General features: G+C 37.0%; 2 protein-coding genes across 6 annotated transcripts in view; one reads left to right on the top strand and one right to left on the bottom strand.

Annotated features, from left to right (window-relative positions):
• The window catches only part of LOC112672429 (SEC23 interacting protein), a 39,007-nt gene that overhangs the window by 9,571 nt on the left and 8,865 nt on the right, over window positions 1–20,571 (bottom strand). For all 5 annotated transcript variants that reach the window (XM_025467435.3, XM_025467432.2, XM_025467431.2 and 2 more), the window contains exons 5-15: window positions 18,101–18,190; window positions 16,461–16,581; window positions 15,100–15,189; window positions 14,113–14,254; window positions 12,787–12,995; window positions 12,317–12,435; window positions 11,631–11,783; window positions 9,219–9,314; window positions 4,988–5,185; window positions 1,506–1,661; window positions 996–1,098 (exon numbers count right to left, since the gene is read on the bottom strand). In XM_025467435.3, the coding sequence (XP_025323220.1) occupies window positions 996–1,098; window positions 1,506–1,661; window positions 4,988–5,185; window positions 9,219–9,314; window positions 11,631–11,783; window positions 12,317–12,435; window positions 12,787–12,995; window positions 14,113–14,254; window positions 15,100–15,189; window positions 16,461–16,581; window positions 18,101–18,190 (1,477 nt within the window). The remainder of the gene's footprint in view (window positions 1–995; window positions 1,099–1,505; window positions 1,662–4,987; window positions 5,186–9,218; window positions 9,315–11,630; window positions 11,784–12,316; window positions 12,436–12,786; window positions 12,996–14,112; window positions 14,255–15,099; window positions 15,190–16,460; window positions 16,582–18,100; window positions 18,191–20,571) is intronic.
• Window positions 5,627–6,690, top strand: LOC112672430 (coiled-coil domain-containing protein 25-like). The gene has a single exon (XM_035707799.2). The coding sequence runs from the start codon at window positions 5,692–5,694 to the stop codon at window positions 6,316–6,318; it is 627 nt and encodes a 208-aa protein (XP_035563692.1). The 5' UTR covers window positions 5,627–5,691; the 3' UTR covers window positions 6,319–6,690.

Below are 20,571 nucleotides of genomic sequence, written 5' to 3'. Positions count from 1 at the left end.
CTGTATAAATTCCCTCTCTCGACAAAAGGAAAAAAAAAAAAAAAGAAGAGGGAAGGAAGAGTTCAAATACTATAAAAATGTAGACACGTTCATGTGCTTTTTTTTCTGTAAGTTAAAAAAAATGGGCCCACAAGATAAAAAAGATGACTGCTTTTCTTATCTGTAATGGTAAAATGGTTTTGAGAATTTGAGATTCTAATATAACCACAATATAAACCTCTGATTTAAAAATGAAGAAACCTCTGCCCCTTCATTTTTCCTACTTTTGTCTAATAAATCCTTTTGATTTTAAGGTATGTATCAAATTTCCCATTTTAATCCCAAAATAGTTAAATATTTTTTAAAAAATGATGTAAGAAAAAAAAAGAAAGAAAATCCAATTTTAAATAAAAGGGCATGATCACATACCCCCTCTTCTCCACTGCACTCCCATCCCTTCCACCCAAACCTTTAAGCCCCTGGATGATACACACCATTAACAGGCATAAGAGAAACCTAAACCCCATTTGGAATTCTTACTGATCCATTACGTTTAATGAATGTTTTTAATTGGAAAAGTTTATCTATTTAGCAAGGAAGTAACAGCTCAGTTGACTTAGCATCAAGTTTATGTCTTGTTGGTCCTTAGTTCAAGTGTTACTCTGCTTCCCAACTCCAAAAATTATGGCCAAATTCTATCAAAATCTATAGGTATATCTCATCACTTTATTACCAACATCCCCCATTCCTAAGTATTTCAACCATCAGAACGTCGCATCTAGAACAAAATATTCAAGGAGAAGCAACTCACTCAAAACTTTATAGCTCTTCTGAACATTTAATAAACAGGCTCTAAACACAGCAGGCTCTTAAATAAAATTAATTTTGTCAGAAAGGACCTGGTGTTAAGATTTTCACAGTTCAATTACAAGTGACAGGAAAAACATACTTCATTAGGACTAACAGATTACAAAATGACAGGAAGGAAACAAGCTTTTATAGTATTTGCTTTTTACCTAAATGAAGTCTTTTTCTGCCTTTGTGATGTGGAATGAGAACTGCTTTCAGGTCCAAATCTGGAACAATCATAGGCTCTAATCTATACGCCACTGGATCAAGCTGTAAAGAGAAGAATTGGAAATTTTGGAAAAGCTCTCTTATCTTCAGTTATGTATCTTGATTGTATGACAAAATAGATAACTAGCAAACCAGAGATTTTGATTTTTTTTCCCCACAAGTCATTCACCTACTGGTAATTATAAGACGACTTCTAAGTTTGTGAGGAAAACTACTTTGCAAGCAAAGCAACAGAATTATTTCCTTGAACAAAGGCTTTCTGGCAGAAAAGTTTATTGGTTGGTATCAGACTATTCTCTCTTAGGACAGAGAGCTGGGTGTACATCAAAATCAGAATTAGTTCCTAAGAAAAAAGAATCTGAAAATCTATTAGGATGATTTATCTATATTGGTGTTTCTATGTAGATGTTTTATCTTCTTCAAAATAGGAAGTAGTTCAAGTCACTCACTGGATGATAAATATTGAAGAATCCTTTACACGTAGGAAGCCTGTAGTTCTCATCTATCCTATCCACTCCTCGAATAGTGAGGAACATACCAATTGGAGATCCCAAGGCAAAGAAAATCTCTGGTTCAAAGTCTAATGAGTTGTAAACAACAGAAACCTAGAAAGAATAAAAAATACAATAAAAGATCATCATTCCAATGTCATACAATAAAAAATTCGAAAGTTCAAGCTGGAACTGCTTAGTTGAAAGCATCTCAACACAGATGATGCCACTCAAGTATGGCTTATAATGCTTAAAATTGCTGTCATTATTTTTTTTTTAAGGTTTGATTGATTTATTTACAGAGAGAGAGCAAGCAAGCACAAATAGGCAGGGTGGCAGGCAAAGGAAGAAGGAGAAGCAGGCTCCCCATTGAGCAGGAAGCTCAATGTGAGGCTTGATCTCGGGACAGAGATCCTGAGGGGGGTAAAAATGCCTAGAAGACATAGGAGAAAACATCTAAGCTCTCTAATGCTCAGAAAGACAATGAGACATCTTTTTTCCTACATGGTTATCAGAGAGAGAGAGAGATGAAATACTAAAAAAAAAAAGTAAAAATCTTCTGTTTTCATGAAAAAGTCATTTCTTCAGAAGGAAGCGATAAAAGTGTGAACACCACCTATCTGTAAAGGACAATGCAGCACCAGTGTTGGTGAGGACAGAGGAGAGGGGTCCATCCTATAGAGTGTCCACAAGAGTACAAACTGGCACAACCTTTCCAGGGGCAAGTACAAGTAACTACCAGAATTTTCAGGTGTACATTCTTGGGACCTCCTATCCCACTTCTACTTATTTAAATGAAGGAAATAAAGAATGAGCACAGAAAACTGGTTTTAAAGTATTCATCACTGGAATGCTTTAAAAAAGTGAAAAACTAGAAATTGCCTACACATCCTATGTTATGGGTTGAACTGTGTCCCCCACAAAATAGACACATGTACCAAATCAAATTAAAATAAGGTATTTAGGTGGACCCTAATCCAACATGATTGGTGTTGTTATAAAAAAGGAAAACCTGGCCACACAGACTAACAGGGGAGATGGTGCAGATGCAGGGAGCAGCCATGGGAAGACGTGGGTCTGGAGAGTTGCATCTAGGAGCCAAGGAGCCCCTGGCAACCCGCCAAAAGCCGGTAGAGGCCAAGAAGGGTTCTCCCTTCTTCAAAGGGAGCATGGCCCTACTGACACCTCGCTCTGGACTTCCTGCGTCTAGAACTGAGACAATAAATTTCTGTTGTTTAAAGCCACCCAGTGTGTGATACTCCGTTAACAGCAGCCCAAGCAAACTAATACATCCAATAAGTAAATGACAAAATAAATCATTATCTCTCCAAACAGTAAGACAAAATAGTCATTACAAATGAGAGAACTATGTACTGACATAAGAATATATTCATAATTCAGTGTTTGAAAGCATCAATATAATGTTTTGGTAAAACATTATATGGAGTATTTTCCTATTTTTTGTTAAAACATATACATAAATACATGCTTAAAAAAAGCCTAAAAGGCCTTGTTCAAACAGTTCATAGTAGTTAGTTCTGGCTAAGGAAAGTATAATATTTTTTCTTTTTTCCTGCTTGAGCAGAGTTTCTTGGTTTTCTGGCAATGAATGATGCACACAGGCTATTGTTTACACTGCCCCACAACGTTCTAGGTAACAGATCCTACTAGCCCACAGTGGCCCACCCACAATGGGGGTGGCATGTGACTTGGGTTGGGTCAATACCTGTGCTCCATTCCCCAAACAGTACAAATTGGCCAAAATGGGCCCATAACTAAAACCACATCAAGTAAATTTTTCTAACTGGACCTCCAGGGGAGGCTTCTTTTCCTCTGTGGTCATAAAGCTTTAAAGAGATGAGCCAATAGACAATGATACCCATGGCTCCAGGTTCATGGAGAAGGCCAGCCCAGAGAGGGGCACACAGTGAGTGTCCTGGCCACATAGAGCCCCCATTTCCACAAATCTCCTTCTATACTCTGATCCTTCACAGTTAAGTGAGGAAATACCTGCTCTTTATCTGCTAAAGTATGCTCAAGTTTGCTCATATCTAAAAAGAAAGACATTTTATGGGGCACGTGGGTGACAGGCAGTTAAGAGCCTGCCTTCGGCTCAGGTCATGATCCCAGAGTCCTGGGATCAAACCCCACACCAGGCTCCCTGCTCAGCAGGAAGTCTGCTTCTCTTTCTACTCCTCACTCCACTCATGCTCTTTCTAACAAAATAAATAAAATCTTTAAAAAGGAAGACGTTTGTGCATGGAGCCTGCTTCTCCCTCTGCCTATGTCTCTGCCTCTCTCTCTCTCTCTCTCTGTGACTATCATAAATAAATAAAAATTAAAAAAAAAATTAAAAAAAAAAAAGGAAGACGTTTTAAAAATGCAATCTTTATCAATGAATTAGGTTTAAAAGCTTGAACAGGCTACTGCAAACATCCTGTTCCATTTTCTGCCTTCTTTAAATCAGTCATTAATTCACTTCTGATAATGGAACCTTACAGACACAACTATAAATAAAACTTCTAAGCCATTAAGATATAAGTACATTAAAGTATATTATTAAATGTAGCACTGCTGACTCCCTAGGTTGATTTTTATTGAAAATTTTCTGAAAAAGAAAAAAAAAAACTTCTGCAAGAGAAGAAATGTAAATCCAAAAAAATGTAAGTGAATACATCAAGTTTATCTCACAGAAATTTAAGTATTTAGTAGTCCCCCCTTACCCAAGGGGATATATTTCAAGACCCCCATTGGATGCCTGAAATCTCAGAAAAACTGTACTCTATATTCTATGTCTTTGCTCATATGTACCTACCTACAATAAAGCTTAACTTATAAATTAGGCAGGGTAAGAGACTAACAATAACTAATAATACAATAGAACAATTATCACAATATATTACCATAAAAGTTATGTGAATATAGTCTGTCTCTCTCGAAACGTCTTCTTGTCCTGTACTCAGCCTTACTGTGATGATGTAAGATGATAAAAAGCCTACTTGATGAGATGAAGTGAGGTGAATGATGCAAGCTTTGTGATCCAATGTTAGGCTACTAGTGACCTTCTGACCATATGTCAGAAGGAGGACCATACCATGGGCTTTCAGACCACAGGTGACCATGGGTAACTGAAACCATAGGAAGCTAAACCACAGGTAACAGGACAAGTGTGTTCACAACATGATTTTCTATCACCACTCTGTTGCTAGTGGCTATGAGAGACTAATGTTATAAAATAATGAGCAGTGGAAAAAATAAAGATAAATTTCAAAATAAATAAAATATTTTATTGAAAGAAGCATACCATCTTATGGACAGAAAATCAGTTTTCTTCACCCTCCATAAATGTTGATTATTTTAAGAATTTAAAGCCAACTCCAACGAAAAAGATACATGATTCCAACATAAAATATGCAGCCCTAATCAACATGCAAACTTACCTGTCCAGTGCCAACTTCAAAAGATTCATAATCAACATGCACAGAAGACACATAAGCACCAACTGGAAGTTTCCTTTTGGACTCGTTAGATTCTGAGGGAAGAGAAGCCATTTCTTTAGCCTTCTGGCCACTCTCCTCTTGTCCCTTTGTCGAAGCCGCCATCACTGCCTTCTTTTCTGATGCTGCTTTTTTCTGTTCCTGTGAAAACATCAACATTTCATAATTCATAACATGACTCTGAGGCAAAATTAATCAGCTATCACTACAGAACATGCTATCTCAATGCTAAGGAATGATCAGTAATTTCTTAGGCAGTGTGGTGTTCACAGAAATGTCCTTAGAGATGTACATAACATATAGGGGGAAAAATGCCATGATTTATATAATTTACTTTAAAATTCTTAAGAAAGGGAAGCATGGGTGGCTCAGTGGTTGAGCGTCTGCCTTTGGCTCAGGGCGTGATCTCCTGGTCCTGGGATCGAGTCCCACATCAGGCTCCCTGTGCCTGTGTCTCTGCCTCTCACTGTTTCTCATGAATAAATAAAATCTTTAAAAAATAAAGTAAAATTCTTGGAAGAAAAAATGAAGAGACTAAGAAAAAACAGCAAAACAGCTACAATTAAATCCAAATGCTGGTCTCTTGAGCTGGCGAATTGAGTGCTGCTGTTCCGCCCTGGAGCCGCTGCACCGCCACCACCGGGATCATGGTGTTCTACTTCACCAGCAGCAGCGTTAACTCCTCAGCTTACACTATTTACATGGGAAAGGATAAATATGAAAATGAAGATCTAATAAAGCATGGCTGGCCTGAAGATATTTGGTTTCATGTGGACAAACTCTCTTCGGCTCATGTATACCTTCGATTACATAAGGGGGAGAAGATAGAAGACATTCCAAAGGAAGTCCTGATGGACTGCGCCCATCTTGTGAAGGCGAATAGCATTCAAGGCTGCAAGATGAACAACGTTAATGTGGTATATACACCGTGGGCTAATCTGAAGAAAACAGCTGACATGGATGTGGGACAGATAGGCTTTAACAGGCAGAAGGATGTGAAAATTGTGACTGTGGAGAAGAAAGTGAATGAGATCCTGAACCGGTTGGAAAAGACCAAAATGGAGCGGTTCCCTGACCTAGCAGCAGAGAAGGAATGCAGAGACCGGGAAGAGAGGAATGAGAAAAAAGCCCAAATTCAGGAGATGAAAAGGAGAGAAAAGGAAGAGATGAAGAAGAAGCGAGAAATGGACGAACTAAGGAGCTATTCATCACTGATGAAAGCTGAGAACATGTCTTCAAATCAGGACGGCAATGACTCTGATGAATTCATGTGAATGGAGGAAAGGACCTTTGAAAGATGTGAATTGCAGGACAGTTTCAGATGGTCTGATTTCACCTGTATTCAGAAATACAAAAAAACAAATTCTACCTTCATTCTGCACAAATACTACCAACGTTGGAGTTAAAAAAAAAAAAAAAAAAGTGTTCCCTTTTTTGCTGACAGAAAAGGATCAGATATTTATAATATATTTGGACTTGAAAACAGCATATAACTTTAGGAAAGTGAAAATATTTTTGCTGAAACATGTCTTGGTACCTCATGAAAGTTGGCTGCCCCTATTCCTGGGATAGACTTTAGAACAAACCAGCTCTGCAAAGTATTTGTTCCTGTGATCTGTCCCTGAAAACAGATGTCTTGAAAAACTTTTCATATTTCTTAAAATAGCTTCACTTCTGTTAAGAAGAAAAAAAAAAAATCCAAATGCTGCCTATCATTATTCATTCTACTTTTCTATATAAAGTTTTAATACAAAATGCCAACTTCTTCCTTTATGATCTCAGCTTTAGACAGATTAAAGTATCATATAATTGTAAAATACATACTTCCTATAAAGGTGTAGATTTGGGGAGAAATTTCTTCATTCAACATATTTACACCCATTATGTCTGCATGGAGCCACTGACAAGTTTTCCTCAAAAACATTTCAGAAGAACAGATAAGCATACTGTGGTCACACAACAGAATAACTACTCAGAAATAGAAAAGAATGAACTGCAAATGACACAGTACTTGGATGAATCTCAAAAATAGCATTTTGAGTAAAAGAAGCCAGACACCAAAGAATACGTAACACTGATCCCATTTACATGAACTTGCAGAACAAGCAAACTCAACAGTGATGGAAACCAGAGTAGCGTCAAGAGAGTGGGAGGAGCGGCCTAGGAAGAAGCAGGAGAGAACTATCTGGTGACAGAAATGTTCTAACTCTTGTTTTAGGTGCAAAAAGTTTCAAAAAGATTACACTGGTACACAAAGTTTCAAAACTTACTATGCTGAACACTTAAGATCCATATATTTCCATAAATAAGGAAGTGAACCAAAGCTTTAGGAGCATCTGTGGAACCAGGGTATCTCTGTAACAGTGAGATCAAATCCACTCACTGACCACAGCCTGACACAGCAGCCAGCATGTCAGGGGAATGTGAATAGCTACCACGGGGGAACTTGCCCATTTGCCACAAGCCCACATTTTAGTGGCTTGTACTCCCCAAGCTGCACAAGGCTATGTATGTCTCTATTGAAACAGTCACCCCGTGGCACCTGAACAAAACAGCTGGCCAAATCAAGCTTGTCTATTAATGATTCCCAAACACTAGGATATTGGGAAACAAGTCCAAGTGGCTAATTCAGTAGGCAATATAGAAGAAATAAAACTGTCTGCCACCCTTCTTTTCCACTTCCTATTATACCCCCATCCTCTCTCACTGAGTCACTGAATAATTACAATGAGTGTTCTGTCCTACAGCAGTGGTTCTCAAACAATGTTCCCTCAGAAAATGAAGCAAGAGGTTTACTGCACTAAAATGCAGCTACGGCCCAATTCACAAAAAAAATTTTTAAATTAAGTCAATTCAATTAAAAAATGGGCAGAGGATTTGAATAGTTCCCCAAAGAAGACATACATACACACGGCAGGTACATGAAAATATGTTCTATATCATTAATCATCAGGGAAATGCAAATCCAACCCATAATGAAGTATCTATCACCCAACAACTATTCGAAAACAACGGATTTTGGAGATTTCTATAAAATTAATTTAATAAATGAAAATTAGGGGCTCCTGGGTGGCTCAATCAGTTAAATGTCGGCCTTCAGCTCAGATCACGATCTCAGGGTCCTGGGATCGGGCCCCATGTCAGATTCCCTGCTCAGTGGGGAGTCTGCTTCTCCCTCTCTCTCAGCATCTCCCCTCTTCCTGCTCATCCTTTCATGTCATGCTCTCTCTCTCAAATATATAAAAGCTATAAATAAATAAATAGAAATTAAATGTAACAAGTGAGTTTTTCCGTAGTTGCTCTATTTCTTTTTACACTCTTTTTAGCTGTTTTGTTTTGTAATAAGTTTTACTTTTTGGGGTGCCTGGGTGGCTCAGTTAAGTGCCTGCCTTCAGCTCGGGTCATGATCCCAGGGTCCTGGGATCAAGCCCTGAGTTGGGCTCCCTGCTCACCAGGGAGTCTCCTTCTCCCTGTCCCACTGCCCCTCCTCCCTGCTTGTGCTCTTTCACTCGTTCTCTTTCAGACAAATAAATAAAATATTAAAAAAAAAAGAATTTTTGCTTTTTGGTTATTATTTAATGAGATTTTAGTGGGTCTATTCTTATCTCTTCAGATGATGAGAACTAAGAAGGGAGAAAATGAGCTAACATTAGCTTAACTTCTATGCATTAATTCAACCCTTTAAGGAAGGTAGCATCATTTGCATTTTAGAAATTAGGGAAACCAAGAATCTGAAAAGTTAAGCAAATTCATCATGAATAAGGAGTTAAAAACGGTTGAACTGGGTAGCAGGATGACCAATTCATCCAACTATCCAAGGCTTACCCAGTTATTGCACCAGGAAATCCCCAAATACCAATATTAAAACTAAAAGTCCTTCATCATTCTCTGTCTCAGGAAAACCAGGATGGTCAGTTACCCTAACTGGGATTGATATCTGGTTCTGGCTGACTCTAAAGTCTACACTTTAAAAAAATAAATAAATAAATAAATAAATAAATAAATAAATAAATAAATAAAGTCTACACTTCCATCAGCTCTACCACTATGCTCTTGAGCAGGGAGCACACCAGTTGGCCCAACCACACTGGTATTAACGAAAACTTCCAAAATATAAACAAGCTAGTCAAATTATGAGTTTTGGTTTCAGTTTTAAGGGCAGAAATGAACTTACCAGTTTAACTGCTTTCTGTTTTACAAAGTTAGCTATCTTCTTTCTGGGTCCAAGAGGTATGCCCATTTCCTTCAGGTCATCAACTGTACACATAAGCTTTAAAAGAAAACAGACAAACAAGCACATTAGTTAATCTAATGATAGATGAAACTGGAATCAGGAAATGATAAAAAGGAACCATCCCATTGAAATCAATCTAAGAGCCAGTCAATTTTTTAAAGTTAATTTGTTTTTAGATCATAGATTAATTTAGGTTGTAAAATCTGAGCCTTCTACATCTAAATCATTCTAGTCGTTTTTAGCAGAAAATACACACGTGCTGTACAAAATTCAAAAGCTACAGTCAAGCAGACAATGAAGTCTCTTACCACCACTCCTGTTCCAACCACCCAGTTCCCTCAGCAGCCACTGCAATCTGCTCTCCTAGAGACAACTTCTGTATACACAGCACCTACATGGTTTTCCTTGGATGTATACCCTGCTATGCAAATGGGACTGAACTGTGCACTTTTCACATATCTTAGAAATCACTTCCTACCATTATCTCTGACACTGCCTTATTCACTCAACAGCTGCATTCTGTTATGTGCATGTACCATAAACTATTATACTAGTGTCCTCCTACTGGACACAGAAGGTGTTTCTAAGGTTGTGCTATCATAAACACTGTGCTATAGCAAGTATCTTTGTAGATGCTCTTGTGTGAATACCTCTATTGAAATTATTCCTGGTAGTCAAATTGCTGGGGCAAGAGATTGGTTTTTTGTTTTTTGGGTTTTGTTTTTTTTGTTTTTGTTTTTGTTTTTTTGTATTTTAAAAATGTATTACCATCTTAACATAGGGAATAAATAGGACTGCTGGAGGGGAGGTGGGTAGGAGGGATGAGGTAACTTAGTGATGGGCATTGAGGAGGGAACATGATGTAATGAGCACTGGGAGTTATACATAACTGATGAATCACTGAATTCTACCTCTGAAACTAATATACTGCATGTTAATTAAATTGAACTTAAATAAAAAAAATTTTAAATAAAATTTCCAACCCTGCCATTATTTTAAATACACTAAAATCTTCCTCAAAAAAAAAAGTTATAATTCTTCATTAAAAAGAAAAAAATAAGGGCACCAGGGTGGCTTAGTTGGTTAAGTGTCTGCCTTCAGCTCAGGTCATGATCCTGGGGTCCTGAGATCAAGCTCCATGGTGGGCTCCCTGCTCAGTGGGAGTCTGCTTCTCCCTCTCCCTCTGGTCCCACCCACCGCTTGTGAACTCTCTCATTCTATCTCAAATAAAATTTTGGTAAAAATATTTACCAAACTGCTTTCCATACGGGTTGTAGCAATTTAGTCTTACAAACAATATGTAAGGAAGCCTGGGTGGCTCAGCGGTTGAGATTCTGCCAACTCAGAGCCTGATCCCGGAGTCCCGGGATTGAGTCACACATCGGGCTCTTCAAAGGGAGCCTGCAGCTCCCTCTGCCTAAGTCTCTGCCTCTCTCTGTGTGTCTCTCATGAATAAATAAAGTCTTTAAAAAAAAAAAAAAACACAGTATGTAGATGGTGCCCACTTACCCTCACCCTGGCCCACATTATATTAAGAAGTTTTTATTTTTGCCAAACCGAAAGGTTAAAAAAAACTCATTGTACCTTTAATCTGACTTTCTCTCAGGAGTTTTCATATGACAAAAAGCCATTTTTGTTATTTCCCTTTCTGCACATCATCTGTTCATATTCTTCACCTATTCTACTGTGTTGATGGCCTTTGTGGAATTAATTCAGAGGAGTTTTAAATAATATGGAAATAAATCTTTTGTCTCTAATGTGTGTTCCAAATAGTCTTCTTAATCATCACTGGCCTTGGGATCCCTGGGTGGCGCAGCGGTTTAGCACCTGCCTTTGGCCCAGGGCGCGATCCTGGAGACCCGGGATCGAATCCCACATCGGGCTCCTGATGCATGGAGCCTGCTTCTCCCTCTGCCTATGTCTCCGCCTCTCTCTCTCTCTCAATGTGTGACTATCATAAATAAATAAAAAATTTAAAAAATAAAATAAAAGATAAAATCCCCCATGTCTTTTCATGGCTTGATAACATTGTTTAAAAAAAAAAAAATCCTCACGGAAAAAAAAAAAAAAAAAAAAAAAAATCATCACTGGCCTTTAGATGTTGTTTAGGAAATCTGCTATCCAATTTTTCTTTTATGGCTTCTGGGTTTTGTGTCATACTTAGAAGCCCTCCCAGATTATACTAAAACACAAACAAACAAAACTCCTGTGTTTTTCAGTTTCTAAATATTTAAGTCTCTGCCTTATCTGAAATGTATCATGACGTAAAAGTGTTCAAATCATTCTTAATTTTTGATCTAATACACAAGAAAAACAATCTTAAACAAAAATGAATCAAAATATCCTCAGTACCAGAGATTCCATATCAATCTTTTCCTTTTCAAATATGCTAACATATTCAGAGAGGCTAAGTGCTTCCAGAGTTTCTTGCAAACTTAAGACTTCTTCATTTTCAATGTCAAGGTCACAGGACTCATCCAAAGTCAACTTTGGCTCTTCAGGTATCTTAAGGAGAAAAAAAAAAAAGTCAGGGAACACTGACTGCAAACCTCAGAAAAACTTCCATAAACTGTCCCCTGATCTACAGCAAATCTTAAACAATTTTGCTCCATATAGAAGTCATAATTTTGGGTAGTTTATCATCCAAAGTTTGAATATTCTGAAAAAGTTGTGAATAAATCACTCTTGTTCCCATTTCCTACAATAATTTACTTGACTTTTTTTTAATCAAAAACTTTTTTTCACATTTAAATTTATAATCCATAAGAAAGACAAGTGAGAAACTCAAGCTATATGATTCTATCATACTTATAAACCTCAAGGTACTTTGATTTATAAAGACTTTTCAGGGGCACCTGGCCCACACAGTCAGAAACGCATAGGATTCTTGATCTTGAGGCTGCAAGTTTGAGCCCCATGCTGGGCATAGAGATTACTTAAACTTAAGGAAAAAAAAATGTTTTTTTTCAGGAAACAGTTCAGACTTTAGGAAACTGTTTGGCTTCATCTCTAATCTAAATATGTTAACTGGGCCATACCTGTTTTTCCTGAAAATGTGGCTGCTTCACAACTCCATTAGCAACAGCAAAAGGTCCAGGAGACTTTGACAAATTCAAATCTTTTTGATTAGACAGGATGTCAAACAATATTAAAGAACCTAAAAAAAAAAAAATTGCAGTTTGCTTTATAATGTACTAATACTTTTATAACACTAAGTAAATTCTCTCTTTTTTTTTTTCAAAGTTCTTAGGCAAAAGTCATACAAAAGTTCAATGTCAATCAAGATCTGATCATCAATACTCGTTTTACCAAACAGCAGAATAAACTAAAATAAAAGCATTCCTAGGTAATTGAAAAGCAAAGGTAGAACCTAAACTCAACGCATTCACATCCACCCTTTATAAAACTTAAAATCTTTAATCCTAAATCTCATACTAGCAACGTCACCTTAAAGCAGTGATAACTCAACAAAAATTATGTTTAAAATGTGGATATTTGACAGTTTTACCTAAACTGTGACCAGCAACAGAGACTCCTCCTTTGAAGTCTGGATTCCGACTCATAAATAGTGCATGCAGGCGGTTTATCTCCATTCTCACTTTCTCCACAATCGTCTGACAGTAGGTGGGGCTATTGTAAAATAAAATATCTAGCAAGGTTTCATTGGTAAAGTGACGAAACCGACCAATACTTGGTAAAGTGATTTTCTTAATATTCCTGTTTTAGAAAGAAAAAGCAAATTCAGTCACCAGACACCTTCCAATCTACAGATTCTTTAAAATTGAGACAGTGATTTCTAAATATACGAGTATAAGAATTCCACAGACTAATTACGAGTTGATTCTGTAGACAGAGTTATTATAAATCAATCAAGATAAAACAAAAAATAAGTCATGTGTGCCTAGAACTAGACTGTGACTTTGGGGATTCTCCAAAGAGTTATCACATAAAATAAGGCCTATGTAAAAATTTTAATTTTCTTTTTAAAGATGAAAGGCTACTCTTCCATTCCTCCCATTAATTGGAAATCAGGATACCTGACAAAAACTGTGGTGGAAAGGACAACAGGGAATATAGCAAGGAATGAGAAAGGAGTTTCATGCACTGAAAATCCTTCTTGATTTGAGAATGGATATAGTGAAGTTCATGAACATCCACTCTCAAGATTATACTCTCATAAACAGGACTAACCATAGAATAATATATGGAATAACAGAGAATGCTATTTGCAGAATTAGTTTCATTAAAACATGTGTCCTGAACCATGATCTTCACTAAAATCCAGGTATGTTATTAGCCCTGTGTCCTAGCATAAATATTATCTAAATCTGTTTCTCAACTGGGAGCTTTCAAAATTGACTGGGCTACTTTCAGTTGTCACAGTGCCTACAGATGCTGCTGGCCTTTTACAAGGACTGGAGATATTTTTGGCTGTTGGTGGTTGGGGGCGGGGGGGCACTGCTGTTCCCCAGTGGGTAGAAGAAAGGATGCTCCTAAACATCCTACAATGTACAGGATAGCCTCCTGTATAACCTACTATAGATTAGAATAGTATTCTAAAATGGGCTTACATTTACCAGATTCTCTTAAATGTTTATAATAGGAATGCAGACATGTATGCATGTGCACACATGCACAAACACAAATGCATGCGCACATGGAAAAGTAGCCAGTGTTTAAATCATATGTCATCAGAGAAACTACGTCATTTAAAGAAAGGATTAAATTTATTGAAAACATATGTTGAAGTTACAATAAACTATTTCATATTACGGTTTAAATTTTGAATCTAAGTTTGACTAATCTGAACAACGAGTTATCAAAGTCCACAAACCTGTCAACACCTGTGGCATCCCCACCCAAGGAACTATGCCAATGAACAGGAAGGAATTCCACTCTGCTTACTTTCCGATCGTCTAAAGATTTCTTGAAATGTGTCTGCAGCAATTTCAGAGAAACCACCCTAAAATCATCCACTTAAAACAAGAAAATCAGGGAAGACAAATTAAATTGATTAAATGTCCTAGCTTGATAGATAGTTGGTAATTCCCTCAAATATTCTAGTACTTTTTATATAACAAACGTTTTAAGAAAAAAAATAGGAATGACAAAATCAGTCCAAAAAGGAAAATACCCAACCTTTAGGAAGCTCTTTTTAATTTTTCAATATTTCAGAGGAATGTATAGAACAACTGAAAAACATTTAACTACCATTCCTGGAAGGCAGCATAGCACTATAGATACACACTCTGGAATAGAGGACCCCCACTCAAGAACCCACAGACCATGATACAGGAGAGGTCAACTTACACCTACGCACTTCAGTGCCTCACCTACTAGTGGGGAGAACAGCACCAGTACCTATACCCCCCTCAAGGTTTATTGTGAGAGGTGAGTAACACAACGTATGCAAAATGCCTGGTACAAATCAAGTATTCAATAGAACTATTATTATACAGATATAAAAATAAAACTTCAAAAATTTAAGTAAACCAGGCAGATTGTTCCATTAAACAACTTCAACTAATTCACTTTAAATCACCTCAATGCACAGGTATACCTAGTTGCCAAAAGTGCCTAGGCAGAGGCTATTTGTCAGAAAGACTAATTTCCAAGATTCCTTCTAATTCTTCATTGTAGGATTTTATGAATTACCTATATCATAGAAGCAAATCAAGTATACATTATTTCCTAGTGACCACTTAAATCTCCTCTTACAGTTCCTCAGCCAGTAGTAAAGAGCTGGAAACTATCTCAAAAATGAACATTTAAAAGTTATCACTTCTCAATTCATTCCATGAAATAAATGACTAATACTTACCACATTCAATAATGCTTCTAAAGCGCAAGTCACACACAGGTCCAATCCCATGTACCATGAACACCAAATGATCAACCCGAGGCATTTCCCCTACAAAAGAAATATATACATGCCTACACGCATACATACAAACTGGGAAATTGTTTGGGTTTTCGTATTTAAATAGCAATATTCTAGATACCCCTTTTGTCATCAAGATAGGACAAAGAAATTCAAGACCCCTCCCAAGCTAGTGAGTTTCATTACTCTCTATAAATGAGGAGAACAAAGCTCAAGGTCCATCTTGGCAAATAACAGTGAACTAGACCAAGAAGAGGAGGAATCACGCCACCTCTGATCCCAGATGCTACCAGCATATGATAACCAGCAGTTTTGTACCTACTGGAGCATCTTCAAGTTATATATAGGAAAACCAAGTTAAATCTATTATTCTACTCTGGCATATAGAAACAACTACAAGTTAAATCTACTATTTTACTCTGGTTATTTTGTTCACATTCATAATTTGAGTACATTTATTTATGTTAATAGTCACATAAGGCAGTGAAACAAAAATGAAAGTATATAATCGTCAAAATAAAATCTGTATTTGGGCAGCCCAGGTGGCGCAGTGGTTTAGCGCCGCCTACAGCCTGGGGTGTGATCCTGAGAGCCAGGATCGAGTCCCACGTCAGGCTTCCTGCATGGAGCCTGCTTCTCCCTCTGTGTCTCTGCCTCTCTCTCTCTCTCTTCCTGTGTCTCTATGAATAAATAAACAAAATCTTTAAAAATAAATCAAATCAAATCAAATCAAATCTGTATTTTAAATGGTGTAACGGGAGAGATCAAAGCACATACACTGGAGTAGGCATTGGCCAAATGGGCCTGTTTTTTATAAAGCTTTAATGGAACATGGCTATGCTCATTTGTTTACATACTACGTACAGATACTTCCACACTACAATGGCAGAGTTGAATACAGATGCAGCAAAGTCCATATAGCCTGAAACATTTACTATTTAGCCCTTAACAGAAAAAGTTTGCCATCTTCTGCACTACAGTAATACAAACATGAGACATGACCACAAAGGTCCAAAAATATTGCCAAGAGCCTAGTTTCAACCAGCAAAGTGCTTGTTCACAACAATACATATTTTAGAATCCATGTCACATGGTTTGTAGATCTTCAACAGAATTCTGTATTTAAAAATAAACAGATATAAAAGTAATAGAAGTAAAAGAAAGATATGTGCCAACCTGCCTGATTTCTGAATGCTATGGCAGGTAGTCCTAATAATTGCTTCCTTTTTCATCATTCTAAAAAATGATGCTGAAAGAGAGGAGTCTAAAAATGACCTTGGCCCTTAGGAAGCGATACACACCATCAGGAATCTCATCAAGGTTATCATCAATCCCACGCTTTACAACCCTGGGCCTTGTCTGTCCATCTTGTGTGGTTCCCCATTCATCTGGTACCGATGAAGGCTGGAACTGGACAATAACCTTCAAGACACGACAGAAGGATTATGACAGAGTTCAGGACCAAGACTATTTCCATTACAGGCTAAATAATTTATTTCAATACGTAATAAACTACTTCATAATATAAATAGTTGACAAATCAAGTGTTATATTGTTCTCCCAAAACAATTTCTTTAACAGTCCTACTAGTGTTCATTAACCGTTAAAACTAGGCAAATCAATATCGTTATTTCCAATGCTTATACTAGAAAATACCGCAACTAAATCAGAAGTAATATATCTTGGTTTTAAAAATATAACATAAAAATCCAGGTTTACACATAAGAAATAAGGAAAATTACCTAGAATGGAGAAATCTTTGTCTTACAAAAATATTTAAGGCATAATCCTTTGAATAACAAGATTCCCAATTAATTTACAAATTCAATTTCAATGCCAAAAACTGTTTTACCCACCACTTTTTAAGAAAACATGTATTTTGTTATAAATCAGCTTAATTTAGTCCCATGTCACGCAGAAATTTTTCTTTAAAAAAAAAGAGGCATACAAGATGGTATGCAAAATTTTTGTATATGCATCAAAAAAAAAAAAATGAAAAACAAGAGGTAAAAAGTAGTTACCATCAGGAGAAATGGGAAATGCAGAAGAGGCTTTTGTTTTTTATTTTATTTCTTTATACTGTTTAAATTTTGTTGACATATAAAGATTTTTACTTATTTCAGTATCAATAAGGACTACAGAAGTGATAAGATTAAAATTAATTTTTTCTTGTATACTTCTCTAAAATAAATAAATAGTCTATGTTCTGAAAAATTACTGTATGCCAAGCATTATGCTGGATGTTTCTGTATAAATTACTTCATTTTATCTGAAATAAGACCCTGGGAGGTACCTATTACAAGTGAGGAATCTGGAACTCAAAGATATTAAGTATGGGAAATGAAAGAACACCCCTAATCACTATCTTAAAAAAAAAAAAAAAAAAGTTTGTAGAGACAATACAAATTAAGAAAAGGAAGAACATATCTTTAAAAGTGGAAACAAACCATTATCAAGGGTAGGGGGGACAAACTATGGCCTGCAAGCCAACTCTGAGCCACGACCTTTATAAATAAAGTTTTACTGCAATAGACACACCCACCAGTTTATATATTATCTGCAGCTGCTCTCAGGCTACAGTGGCAGAGCTGACAGCTGCAGCAGAGATCACACAGCCTACGAAGAATTAAATATTTACTCTCTGGCCCTTTACAGAAAAAGCCTGCCGACCTCTGATCAAGTGCAAACATTTGTCAAGCAACTTCAATGGTGCATACTAAGCTTCAGTTAATACGCTGCCATAAACAGAAACTTCATGAGAAAAATTTAATTTTTGTTTCTATGATCAATATGAACTATAGTAAGCTTTTAAAAACCATGCAATTGTTATAAATATATCCCTACAGAAGTTAATTAAAATGAACATTTTTTATCAACCACATTCACCAAAATAATTAATAAAATGAACCTAATATTTTAATATCTTAAACAATAACATTACCTTTGGATTGTGCATAACGATTGTTTCTCCACTTGGGAATTCTAATCTACGGTGCCACTGATTCGTGGTCACTGCTTTTTTATATTCAGCCTAAAATAATGGAAACAAATAATCCAGTAAGACAAATCTATACCACATTGAGAAAAAGTGTGAAAGTATAACACAATGACAATAAAAATAATGTAACAGCAGCTGTCATGTATTAACACACTTGTCAGTCACTTTATACACATTATTACCTCATTTAATTAATTCCTCTCAACACTCCTAAATAAGACTATACCCATTATATAGAAAAGAAAACAAAGGTTTACAAAGCCTATTATTTCCTAAGGCTGCTGTCCGAAAGTACCACAAACTGAATGGCTTTTTTTTTTTTTTTTTAAGATTTATTTATTTATTCATGAGAGAGAGAGAGAGGCAGAGAGACATAGGCAGAAGGAGAAGCAAACTCACCATGGGGAGCCCAATGCAGAACTCAATCCCAGGACCTCGGGATCACATCCCAAGCAGAAGGCAGACACTCAACCATTGAGCCACCCAAGGCGTCCCAAACTGAATGGCTTCTAACAACAGAAATGTTATTATCTCACAGTTTTGGGGGCTAGAAGTCTGAAGTCAAGTGTAAGTGGGGCTATGTCCCTCAGAAACCTATAGGGAACTCCTTCCTTGCCTCTTCCAAGTTTCTGATGGTTTACCAGCAATCTTTAGTGTTCCTTGCTTATAGTCGCAACACTCCCATTCTCTATTTTTACACAGTATGACATCAAGTCCTACTGGATTAGGGGCCCACCCTTCTCCAGAATGATCTCATCTTAACTAATTATATCTGCAAGCATCCTATTTCCAGGTAAGATCATATTCAGAGGCACTAGAGGTTAGGACTTCAACATATCTTTCGGAGGGTGGAAAGGAGGACACACTCAACCCCTATTAGACATTTTAAGTTCACAGCTACATGACATTACACACTGTAAACTAGCAACGGCAGAACTGCAGTTCACTCCCACCCTCAACTTTCCAACTCCAAAGACATGACTGTTGAGGAGCTCCTGGGTGGCTCAGTCAATGAAGCATCACCTTCCACTCAGGTCATGATTCCAGGTCCTGGGATTGAGCCCCACATTGGGCTTCCTGCTCAGTGGGGAGCCTGCTTCTCCCTCTCCCTGATGCTCCCCCTGCTTGTGCTCTCTCTCCCTCTCTTTCAAATAAATAAAACCTTTAAAAAAAAATAAAAAGACCTGACTATTGAACCATTTTCTTACTCTTCCTCCAGACAGAGTATTCTACTTACAACAAGGAAAAAAAAAGGTCTGAGGGCCTCTTGGAGAGAGACACAAGATGAAGTAAACTAGCACATCCACTGTCCAAAGTTATTTTTGTGTGTGTGTGTGTTTTTTTTAATTATTAACAACAGTTATCTGACAATCATGTCAAAATAGATTAATTTCTTTTTGTCTCCCAAACACTGATTAATGATTCCTCTCCAACAGCCTCTATCCCTTTGACTCTTCCTCACCTGGCTTTTTGTAATTTTTACCATATTTATAATTATTAAAAGCAGGAATACAAATAAAAATGTTTAAAGGAAAAGAAGTTTTATCATCTTAAGAATTTTTTTTTAAATATTTTATTTTATTTATTCATAGAGACAGAGAGAGAGAGAGTGAGGCAGAGACACAGGCAGAGGGAGAAGCAGGCACCACACAGAGAGATGGACGTGGGACTCGATCCCGGGTCTCCAGGATCACACCCTGGGCTGCAGGCGGCGCTAAACCGCTGCGCCACCAGGGCTGCCCTCATCTTAAGAATTATTTGCACTTTTTCATATTCCCTTTCAATCCATAGCTTTAAAATAAATGTTGTCTGGTAGAGCAAGTTTCCACATGCCATTCTTCTAACAGCTTATTCTTTTTTCTTTTTTCTTTTTTTTAAGATTCTATTCATTCATGAGACACAGAGAGAGAGAGAGGCAGAGACATAGGCAGAGGGAGAAGCGGGCTCCCTTCAGGAAACCCGATGCAGGACTTGATCCCAGGACCAGGGAATCACAACCTGAGCCTAAGGCAGACGCTCAACTGCTGAGCCACCCAGGGATCCCAGTCTTGGTTATTCTTGATACTTTGACCCTTCCATATAAAATTCAGAGGAGTTTACAAATTTTACCTTAAAAACTCTGATGTGATTTTGATTGGGATTACATAAAATTTATAAAATAACTTGGAAAGAACTGACATCCTAACTATGCATCTGTGAACATATTTAGCTCCATTTCTTGAGATCATCTTTTATTTCCTTTAATTCTGTTTCATAGTTTTCCTCCACAAGTTCATGTAGGTATTTGTCAGACCTTTTCCTACTCAGCCTATGGTTTTGTTAGTGTTATAAATAGCATCTTTTTTTTTTTTTTTTTTTAATGGGTGCTAGTTATTTCTTTCTTTTTTTAATGTAGGCTCCATGTCCAACATGGG

This window comes from Canis lupus, chromosome 28 (assembly GCF_003254725.2).
Source record: "Canis lupus dingo isolate Sandy chromosome 28, ASM325472v2, whole genome shotgun sequence".
In the NCBI taxonomy this organism is placed as follows: domain Eukaryota; kingdom Metazoa; phylum Chordata; class Mammalia; order Carnivora; family Canidae; genus Canis; species Canis lupus.
This window is presented reverse-complemented; position numbering and strand designations above follow the sequence as displayed.